Source organism: Petromyzon marinus, chromosome 2 (genome assembly GCF_048934315.1).
Source record: "Petromyzon marinus isolate PM22_M1 ecotype Great Lakes invasive population chromosome 2, UKy_Petmar_22M1.pri1.0, whole genome shotgun sequence".
In the NCBI taxonomy this organism is placed as follows: Eukaryota; Metazoa; Chordata; class Hyperoartia; order Petromyzontiformes; family Petromyzontidae; genus Petromyzon; species Petromyzon marinus.
The window spans coordinates 23345303-23356986 of NC_133668.1; the positions used below are offsets into that span (position 1 = coordinate 23345303).

Here is an 11684-nt window from a genome sequence, read left to right on the forward strand (position 1 = left end):
GTGTCTGAGATCACCATTAAAATAAAGTTGAGCAAATGTGCCCAACCCATAGCAGCAGCAAAGTTATTGTTATTGTTGTCTAAGACAAGAGGACCACAATGCACATCACATGCTGATGGTTATTGCATATTCACAATGGCTGTGTTTTTTTTACACATTTCTGCGTCTTGTTTGAAACTCACGGTTTTCCAGCCTGCAATATTACTACGTTATGATGAGTTATTCTTCTGATGTACAGATTGGAGACATGTGTTAATGCACACTTCTATATGCCCAATGGGAAATGTGTCTTTTGGTTATTTTTTTTCAGTTAAACCCATAGTATTGAAAATGTAGAGGACAACTAAATACAATGCACAGTGGTATGAACGCTTTTTCAAGACTGACTCAATTTGTCAAAATACACGCCTGAAGCAGATGGCTATGTTTTTTGTTGAGAAGGTTGCAGTCATTAAATATATAAAAATTCCGATTTTTGTGCATTTATTTAGGCATGGTGCATTGGCAGATATATAATGAGGTCAAAAGAGATAACATTTCACATAACAATTCAATGAAGGTGAATGCTCAGTCAGCCAAATTTCTGGGAGTTAAATCCCCAAGGTCACAGAATCCATTAAACTTTACAGAGGTGTGAAATCATAGTAGCCCCTAACAATGCATATGCAAGGCAGAGGCTTAAAATTGTTTAGGAGTTGGCCCCAGGTAGCCTAAGTGTTATATCAAAGCCAATTCGTGAATTATTATTATTGAAATAATAATTAGTATGGCCCATATTCACCCCCTAAACTGTAGACCGTTAAGTTTGGCAATATAACATTTGAAGCCACAATGCTCATCATTGCAAAATACTCTTACAGGACATCATATATTGTAACATTCAAACATTGGGCTACATATTGAGGTAAAAGTGAATATAATTTAGCCAAGAACTATCACCATTAGTCATGCTTTTTGTATACTGCTGGATGAAGATCTCCCCAAGTCGCAATCATTTATCAGTCTCATGATGCAACGATACAACTGAATCATGCACATGGGCTGACCTCATCGCTCCGTTACCATGGTGGTCATCCTTTCTTCCCATGCTCCTTTGCACACTGTTCAACTTCTCTTCCATTATTCTTGCCAGTTTCCATTTCCAATCCACGTCATAGCAGACAATGTGCACTGACTGAAAACGCTCTTCCTTCGGAAACACTAGTGTTACTTTTCATTATCCATGTTCAATGTTCCACAAGCACTCCAACCTGCTCTCACTTGTCTTCTTAATTTTGATAATCAGAGCTCGATGCTGTTTGTTTAACCTTTGGTAAACACACGCACTTCACACCCATCTCAGAGACAATTGTTGTTGCTGTTGTAAACTGATAGGGGTTTAGAGACCCACCGGGCTCATGTAGGGGTCTCGATTAACTAAATTGGCCCAGGAGGAATTCAGCAGGAAACATTAATGTTAGCCTTGCTGCATTAATCATGTCTGTGCAGAGAATGGGGTTTGGGAGATGGAGGACATACATCAGTGCCTTTCATTGTGTATTTATCCAGTGTGATTTGCACTATATATTCTGCTTCTCTGTATAGTCTGTTCGGTTTTTCTGTGAGTGAATTCTGGGGGCGTCACAGTGGCGAGATGTTGACTCCCTCTCCTGGTATAAAATAGTTTGTTGGTTCGATCACGACCTTGAATGCCTGTATATCTGGAGTTTGCATCTTCTTCCCGTGGTCGCGTGAAATTTTCTCCGAGTCCTCCGATTTTTTCCTCCACATTTAGAAACATGCGTTTAGAATATTTGGCTGTGATATATTTCCACATGATAAGCCACTTCATCGGTCTATCATTTGCGGCCATGTCGCTTCTGAAAAATATATATAACTCATTGGGCCTTACCTGGCAAAATAAAAAAAATAGTTGAATAGTATTTTTTGAATGCATTCTGTGCTGTGTTTGCGGTGTTTTGTGCATTCTATATTCTGTATGTGGTGTGATGTTGTGTGTGGTGCGATCACGTTGGTCTGTTTTAAGCACGTGTATGTATCTAGAGTTGATTTACTATGAATATAACTTTTATTTAACTTGGTTTAAAGGTATATTAACGAATAATAGCTTTAAAGCTACTTCTGTCAGCTTAAACGTCAATGCAAATATATCATATTATTTTAATTGCATTATATCAATGTATTTATTTTGAACTGCTTTGGAAAGAATGCTTATTTACAATCATAACAAAACTAGTAATTATATAAATTTTGATTTAAAGCTTTCGTGACTGCAGTAATTCATATTCTTAGTTTTTTTCGGTAAAGTCACGTTGAAGACCAGTTATGGTCGAAACGTCGTGATAATTTTTTATTGTTTTATATATATTATTATTTTGTTGTTTCTCTTCAACGTGACTTTACCGAAAAAACTAAGAATAGGAATTAGATCATTGTGGAGAATTCAAGTTATAGTTGATTAAGCAGACAATACATATCCTTCACAAATATGTCTCGCTACGTAAAAAAAAGAAAAGTATTGTTTTTGACACAACCATCAGCTCCACGGCATTCTGAGAGCGAACAATTTTCCTAGCATTGATTAAAAAGACCTAAATATAGTTGTAAAACATATATATGGGACACAATACAACTACATTAATTAATAGTTCAATGTCCGAATGTAACAGTCAGAGCTTTACTGTGTCCTTAAAACTCCTCTCATTGACAGTGCCTATAACATCGCTCACTATGATTACGTTTTCTGGGAGGGGAGGTGAGGTTTTCTACTTTAATGTAAGGTTGACATTGGTTCTAGGTTGCTCCTGCAAGTCATCATAAAACACTACAATGGCAAGAGAACAATACTGAGGGAACACAATGATTTAATTTTATTGTGGACAACCTAAACCATTTACTCCGATACGAGAGAAATAACTTAACGACACTGCCTCATGTTCTTTCAACACTATAAAATTTGAAATTCAGATTTCTTCGTGCCATCCTATAACATGTTAGTCCATGTAAATTAAGTGTTAGGTTAAATGAGCAAATACTTGGTGTATATATTTGAAAACAAATAATACAAGTCAATAATTTGTTAGATTTAAAACAAAACTATTTATGTGCAGAGATGCTCACACACTGAGATGGATTTTTTTTATTGAAATGGTACCCTTGACTAGCCACTGTTATGAAGGTTACATACAGCGTGGGGTATTACAATGTAACCATGGACAAGGTAATTATATGAGTTTCACATTCACAATGTAAATGTGTGGAATGCAGTCGGTATAGAGGTGCTATGCAATAACAGATGCTTGAAGGTATTTACCAAAAGTAAAAAACTCAATATGCAGCCTTAAGAGAAGCCTTTAATCTGCCCAAGTTACAAAATGTTTTCTCGCAAAAGCAATAAAAAATTACGTACCAATACAACCGTAAATCTAATAAAATGATCTACCTTGTTGAAATTCCCTTCAATTACATATTTTTTTTACTTAGATATGGAACAACATTCTTCTTGCCCTGTTATATTGAAACTAAAACTAATAATAGTAAGTTGTTGGTGCTACATAAATAGCGTATATGTTCTGTATTTATACACTGAATTAAATGTTATACATCAACTCAGGAAGGATCGGTTGCACAGTGGTTTGTGGACAGTGCTATAAACTTAGCGACCTGAATTAAATTCCCAGCCAATAGTTTCCATCGGTGATGATTGATATTTAAACAGTACTGGGTCCCAGTTTACCAATCTAACTAACACGGTGAAGTATGGCTAAATTGCTATGTGCCCAACCCGACGTGGGGAAGCCTTCATCCAGCAGTGGATGGACAAAGGGCTGTAAGTTAATCTTCATCATCATCATCTATCCATTGCTGGTTGAAAGGCAACCCAAGCCATCACCATCTCTAATAGCCTTGTGATGCAGCAACATGTCTAGCACCTGCACTCACGCTGATTTCATCTCTGCATCTCTAAAGTGGTCGTCCACTTGAGTACGTTATTTCCTTTGAGATGCACTCCATCGTTATTCTCGACCACCAACCATCATCATTCTAGCGATGTGTCCTGCCCAAGCCTACTTACTTTTCTTAACAGTATAAAACTGTCTCTAACGTGTGCATTTTCTCTAACTCACATGTCCCTCTTTCTCTGCCACGATGTAATTCCAAGCAGGTACCAATCCTCATGCTTCTTTTTTGCTTTTGTTCCATGTTATTTATCAATGCCCATGTATTTCCTCCACATGTCATAGCAGGTAAAATTATATACTGATTAAGAATATTCTTCCTTAGGTACATCGGCATGTTGCTTTTTTATTATTCGGTTCAGTTTCATCATGATTATCTCAGTCTGCCTTCAATAACTGTACCAGGTATACTCCAACATAAATCTTCAACGGTGTTCGGGCTGCCTATCTATTTGGTAAACAGGACCTCATCCTGCACCGTTACTTGCGATGTTAACCGTGTGTTCCTGGCTAGCTCCCAAGTTGACGGGAGTCATCTGAAATTGAGGAGTGTGCTTCACATCTTCGGTGGGTATCTTCTCCAACCAGCACTGGTCAACATGGTCAAATATATGTCCACATATCTTACGGTCGCGTATCTCTCATCCAATGGCAGAGCAGCCTGAAGCATGGTGGCTCAGCCATTTGGACCTCTGATGTCACCAGATATGATAACAACAGGGTAGGTGCAGGAGTAGTCGATGTGAAAAATCACTGACTAAGAAGAGGATACCATATTTTAAATTCATGACTTTGCATTAATTATTATATAAAGTCAGGATGCAATTAGGCCTAACTACTGCTACATTTGTGTATGTTAACTACGCTTACAGTAGTATGGTTGAATGTAAACAACAAAGGAAAAAGAACCTGTTTAATATGAGCGTTCTTTTTTTCTAGTGAGCTAATCAATAGCCTCGGCTGCTCATAGTGCTGTATATCTCCACACAATTTACCTTCACATCAATATGGCAGACATTTGCTAAATTAGCTCTCAACTTCGCTGAAACCTAGCTGTGAGCCAGGAAGGGTTAAGATGTATTGCTCAACGCCTTTAAATAACTAATTGTAAATATATTTAATTGAATATACTAACATTGCAATGCTTGTCATTAAGACATTTCAATTAACTTTAAAGGCTGAAGTGTTCGTACGAATATTATAATAGGGTTTTTTCCCTTTTTCTGGCAACAAAACTGAAACCTTTTTACGAGGATTCATGTCTGCATTAACAACAATACCTGCAGTCAAAATGCAAAAAAAAATACTATGATAATATATGCATTGTCCTTGAAACTGATTGGTCCACACCAAGGGACGGCTTTCTTTTGAGCCTCGACCCAATTGATGCTCGACCAGATGACGCCAAAAGGCGTACAGCTCAAAGGCAATGCACTATCAAAGTAATGAGGGCTCGGGGTGAGCATTTACATCATTAGACCTCCTTTGCCAGTGCCAAAAAATAATAGGGGTTTTCCCCTTTAATGTAGATGTAGATGCTCACCCCGAGCCCACATTACTTTGAAATTGCATTGTCTTTGAGCTGTACGCCTTTTGGCGTCATCTGGTCGAGCACCAATTGTCCGAGGCTCAAAAGAAAGCTGTCCCTTGGTGTGGACCAATCAGTTTCAAGGACAATGCATCATATTATCATAGTATGTTTTTTGTTTGCATTTTGACTACAGATATTGTGGTTAATGCAGACATGAATCCTCGTAAAAATTTTAAGTTTTGTTGCCAGAATAAAAAGGAGACAAACCCTATTATATGTTGGTACTGGCAAAGGAGGTCTAATGATGTTCGTACGAAATTAAATCATAATCAAATAAGTATCTTGGTTATTGAAATATAACGGTGCCTATGCACACAACCTCACCACAGCGTGATCATTAAATTCCTACAGCATGTCAAGATTAATCTGAAGTGCTTTTGTGTCACTATGAATCTTCTGGGTTGTGCATACATCTTTCAGCTGTTTAATTAAATGTGAAGGTTTCAACACTTCAAATTATTTAACATTACCACGTTTTTTCCCCTTTTAAATGTCTGTTCAGTTTGCATAACAAGTCAAATGTATGTTAGCAATGTTGTGCTAACATATGTATTTGGTAAATGAAAGTTATAGTCAATAGGTACGAACGCAACATTTAAAACGCAAAACATGTGAATGCACAAATATGCAGCCAGAGATGGAGAAAAAAAAGTAGTGCTGGGCAATTTAATAACTATGATTTCTCAATTAGCAGAACACTCTGTGACTAAATGTGATGTATTAGGAATGTTGAGAACACTGTGACATGACTTTGTTTTACCAGGTCTTGCACGGACCCTGCATGATGTGGCGTGAATTAGCTTCGATATTATGAAATATTGTGTAAGTGTGGCATGGCGTATCGTACCGTACCATGCTTGCAGACCGGGCAGCACTGCTCTGGCTCGTAAACTGGGTTCACGCACTCTGGGACTGCGCAGTCAGCCACGACGCAGGACACCTCTCCGTTCGCTTCACAGCGGCAACGCTCGCATGGGGAAGGCTGCACCAGTCACAGTCCGCATGCAACCACACAGTCAACGCAAACGCCACCATGAAGACTTGGATTACACAGCTCGCATACGTACAATAAACATATCATCCGGTGCATGTTGTGACACCCAACTTTGTGGCAATGTTTTAATTTTTTTAAACATTGATTAAATACCACAGTGCTTTATAAAATATTCATGTTTCATTTAATTTCAAGAGCAAATAAATTACGCTGCAAATGACAGGCTGTGTATATCACATGCAGAGAAGCTCAATATGTTCCTTGGAAGCTTTGGCATGGCCTATGCTGTATTTCACCATCAAAATGCAATACATTCATACAACATTGCTGATTACGTGGTGTGCTAGATGTATTAAAAGTTTACATTATTTAATTGACCGTGTGCTATCATTTTACATATAGAATGTTCATTGACTTCAACAAGAATGTTCAATGGTAATTGCGGAATAAAATGCTATTCATCTTTTTTTTAATTCATGACACGCCAGGATGTCAAAGGAAATAAGAAGCAGCCAGAGCTCAACAAAACATTTACATGTTTCACCAGCAGATACATGAAATAGCTTTACGTGCAAATAATTGTATAGAGCTTGCTTGTACTTTACCCGTAATTGCTGACACAATGTAAGTGCACATTTACAGTATGTGTTTTGGCAAATCAGGATTGTTTGATATATGATGCTATATTTAGCAACATAAAGGCACAGGGTTCTTGATAAAATGTATTAATTCAATCTGAAAAATTTAATCTATTAACAGGAATTTTTTTGCTGCATGTTGAAATCTTTAACGTTCATCCTCACAACAAGAATTATGCAACCATTGTCAGTAACGCCAATACTGTAACTTACATCCAGCAGCATTCACAGTTTAACAAACCAAACAATTGGCATTTCCTAAACCCGTTTAAAACATAATTGTTCAGCATCTGAGAAATCCAGCAAGCTAGATATACATTCACGTAATGCGCCTGCAGACTGCCTTAGTTACATTTTGTTTTCAACAATGGCCATCTATCTACGCAGTGACAAAGACGGGAGGAGCTGGTATGATGTCAGGCAGACCGCCCTCCGCCACCGCCCCCCCCCTTAACACAGCGCTGTCCATGGTGCTGAAGCAGTGACAGGCGGCGCCGTTCTACGCCGATTGACCCACGGCGCTTGGTTTAAAGAAAAAAAAACATAGTTATTGATTTCCCGCACGTTTTGTATGTTGAATCCCCGTCCCTGTAAGCAGCGTCGTGAGCGTATCCAATTTCTCCTTCTGTGAGTTGACAGTGGCCGCTACCCACCGCGAGTAGCGGCGTTTAGATGTACACACACACACATATCGAGTGCTCTCACTGAAGTGGAGTTTTCGTTGTTGTTGGAAAAGCGGTCACCCTTGGCAGATGTGTCAAATGAAAAGTGTCACTGGTCGCATGTTGAATTAATGTGCAGTCTACACTGATTGTTGGGGTAAGTGCAGTTAGCGAGCACCGATGAAAGCTGGCACGGCACAAGAGGAGGTGGGTGGTAAGAACCACGCCCGGCCATCTTTGTCTTCCCAGTGATGATGTTTATTGCACATCTGCACCAGGTACACATTTGAGGTTGAGTCGACCTTTGGGGGGGGGGGCGCAGGGCCGTTTGATCGTACGCTAGCCCGTAAAAAAACACCAAACAATAAAAGTATTCATTTTACTGAGAGAACACCAACAAATTCCAAACCGCTACCACCTGTTTTAGAATAGTAATATCATTTGCTCTCTACTCCTGATTGCTTAACTAACACAGAACGTGTCATCATCGTTGCATTCAAGCTTTCTCCTACCCGCGGTGCTCCTTCCTCACGTGCGCGGCGTGACAATGCGTATTGAAAAATGTAGTTGCTCGATCGCCTTAATATCACGAGGTGATCGTCCACTGAGATTGACGTACTACCTTGAAGACGGAAGCTATGCAGATATCGTTAGAGTACTGTATCTCTTACAATCTACTTTACAATCTACTTCACTTATGGGAAGCTGGTTTTTGACAACGGCTGGCAATAGTTAATCTATAGCAGACGGTATTTAAATCGGGTCTGTAAGAATGTCACAATGCATCATCAAACGGAAAGTTGTTAGAACAATCACCTCGCTATCATGAGCACATGAGTGTTGGGGATCGAACCTCCGTTTCTGTACATACCGGCTTGACAGGTTTTTCAATTAGCTCGCAATGGAGTTTTTAATCCATTCTCATTAACGGCCGAATTCCGGCGTTTGAGCCTAAGTTATCTGTCCCATAGTTTCATACTCTAAGTTTAACCCTGGAAACATCCTGAGTTTGAATCCCAAAATCAGTAGAGTTCCGAGTGCAATGCCCTATATCCCCTTTAACCAAATCCCGTTCTAAATACGTGTTACAGTACTGTAGTTGTATCGCCATACTACCTAGAGCCAGAATATTACACCACCCTAACTTAGCTAAGTTAGAATCCTAGCGCAGGACTTCGCTCTGCATTATTTAAACTCATAGCAACGCCAATAACGAATCTGCGTTAAGCTACATAATAAACAACACCACCACTAAAGACAAAGATCCCCCGTGTAGCATCTATAGACTGTTGGGGCAAGTTCTGTTAGCGAGCACATATGAAGGCCGACACGACGCATGATGGGGTGAGTGGCCAACGCCACTCCCGGCCGCCTTTGTCTCCCCAGTTGCCATGTTTACACACGTCACCAGGTACTCATTTGAGTCTGAGTCGACCTAGAGGGACTGGTTCAGATAATCGCCACTGGTTTTGGTGGCCGTGACCGGGAATCGAACTCGGGAGCCGGGTTCGTAGCGCAGCGCGCTAACCGATATACACTACCCGTGGTTAGTGTAGCTGACCGTGCTATTGGTGGTGGTTAGTGTAGCGAACCACTACGCTAACCACCACCAAACTACTACCACCACCATCACGACGAGGCTAGTAGAGCAGGGCAAGCGAAACGCACCTTGAACTCCTGCAGGAGTCCGTAGGTGGCTCCCCGATACTCGCACTCGCTGTGCTCCTCCTTGCACTCGGGGCAGCAGCCGTTGTGCTCCACGCGGGCGCAGCGCGACGCCGAGATGCGCGGGCACTCGGGCTTGGGGCACACGGGGCCGTCCACCGTGCAGCGGCACGGGCACGACGAGTGTCCCGGCGAGAACTCCTCGCCCAGCTTGTACACGTAGCCCGTCTCGTCCAGGCAGCCCTTGCCGCGGTAGTCCTCGAGCACGTAGTCCGGTGGCGCCGACAGCGTGGAGTCGGCGCCCGGTAGGGACGCGGCGGCCGGGTGAGACTCCGCGGGGGGCGAGCGAAGGGCCAGTGCGAGCAGCGGCCACCAGAGCGCACGCAGGCGGCGCGCGGGGGCCATGGCTCCCGTGTGCCTTGATCGGCAGACAGCGCGCCTCCTCGTCCTCGCTGCTACATGGAGCCCGAGTGCTCACTCGCGGGGGCTCCTCCCCGCAGCACCGTGGCAAACCCAACGCCTTCTCCCCCCGCCTCCTCCAACCACCACCAACCACCACCAACCATCCACCACACTCACAACGTACACGCCACACACACCAACGCACGCGCGCACACACGCGGCTCACTGGCTCGCCTGCTGGATGGATGCATGAATATAGACTGACCCGACTGGCTGGTAGGCTGGATGAAAGATTGGATGAAATAATTTACGAATTAAACGATGGATGGACGGGATCTTTGGGGCCAGGTTGTGGGATGGCTGGTAAACTGGATGAAAGTACGCATGGAAGAATGGATTAAATGGTGGATAGACAGTTCTCTTCTTGCTCATCCACAAGCTGGATGAATTATATGGTGAGCTGGCAGTCTGAATCGACGTATGGATGGGACGACGGATTGATGGCTAACTCTTTGGCTCACTTGCTGGCCGAGCGGATTTATGGAATATCTGTACAAATAGCGAGGTGACCAGATGGATGAGTAGCTGGCTAGCTCAACTGCCCTGCCTGCTTGTTGTATGAATAGAGACTAACCAGACAGTCATATCGCTGGCTAGCTTAACATGACTGAGTGCATGTAGTCAACTCTGTGTATCAATTGCCAGCTTACCAGCCTCATCAAAATTGACTTGCACTCAGGCTGGCAGAGTCTGTGGTCTTATAGTATTGTGGAGGCTGATGTATCAACCTTTCGGGCTGTTTGGCTCACTGTTTGCATGGCTGGTTACGGCTTTGCATGCGCTCACACATTACACGCGTAGCAATATAGACAGTTGTCAGGCTCATTCAAATTTTTCAAGATCCATTACTGGGAAGACATACCTACTCGGAGCTGAAGGCGGGAGTATCCTGTTTAGTATTCAATCCAACTTCAGCACGATGTGAGAGCAATCCCGCAAACCCACACACCATGAGCACCTCTGACGTGCGTGTGTTTGGGAATGGCAGAGGACGGGGGCATAAGCGGAGCATTAATGTGCATGCGTTCAAACGCACACTGGGAAAGGCCATTAGCAGAGAGATGATAAAACAACAGCTACAAAGGGAGCAAAAATGGAGTATAAAATACGTAAATTGAGCAATACGTGTACAGTACATCTGCAGTGTATAATGGTGGCTGTGTTTCATAATTGTACTGTTGGAGGTGGGAGGAAACATTGAATTTGATTTCAGCACATGAATGTTACGTGACTTTTATAATGTGGGCGTTCAAATGCTGCACTCTCTGCAGCCGTGGTCAAGATCCTTAAATATTGGTTAAAAATGTCCAGTCCATTTCGCTTCAGCTATATAATTCACTTGATTTAAAACAAAATTCTACATGAAATAATCTCAACTGTTATTGAAAATGTCATTTATTTTCTAATCTAATTAATTTTCCATGTACTTCACCAGAGGTCAACATTTACAAAAACAAAAAATCGTAATCACAGATGGGCACTACAAGCAGCCAGTGTGCCCTACAGCGTATATGGCGGTAGTTCAAACACTAGTAATATCCAACACTATTTTTACCAAGATTGGCTTAAATGATTGGATAAATTGTTCGCATGCATTATCCAGAATGCCTAACAGTGTACAGTGTTTGATTGCTATACATCTGCACATAAACAGTGCCTCCTTTATGGCTGCAATTTTGTAACGCATGGGGAAGCGACAGATATATGATGAAT

General features: G+C 41.8%; 1 protein-coding gene across 2 annotated transcripts in view; it reads right to left on the reverse strand.

Annotated features, from left to right (window-relative positions):
• Positions 1 to 10882, reverse strand: part of LOC116944842 (von Willebrand factor C domain-containing protein 2-like) — a 34517-nt gene extending 23635 nt beyond the window's left edge. The window contains exons 1-2 of one of the 2 annotated variants that reach the window (XM_032958657.2): positions 9513 to 10882; positions 6398 to 6532 (exon numbers count right to left, since the gene is read on the reverse strand). In XM_032958657.2, the coding sequence (XP_032814548.1) occupies positions 6398 to 6532; positions 9513 to 9914 (537 nt within the window). In that variant the 5' untranslated portion in view covers positions 9915 to 10882. The remainder of the gene's footprint in view (positions 1 to 6397; positions 6533 to 9512) is intronic. The other variant, XM_032958650.2, reaches the window with a different exon arrangement.
• Between the last annotated feature and the right edge of the window lie 802 nt (positions 10883 to 11684).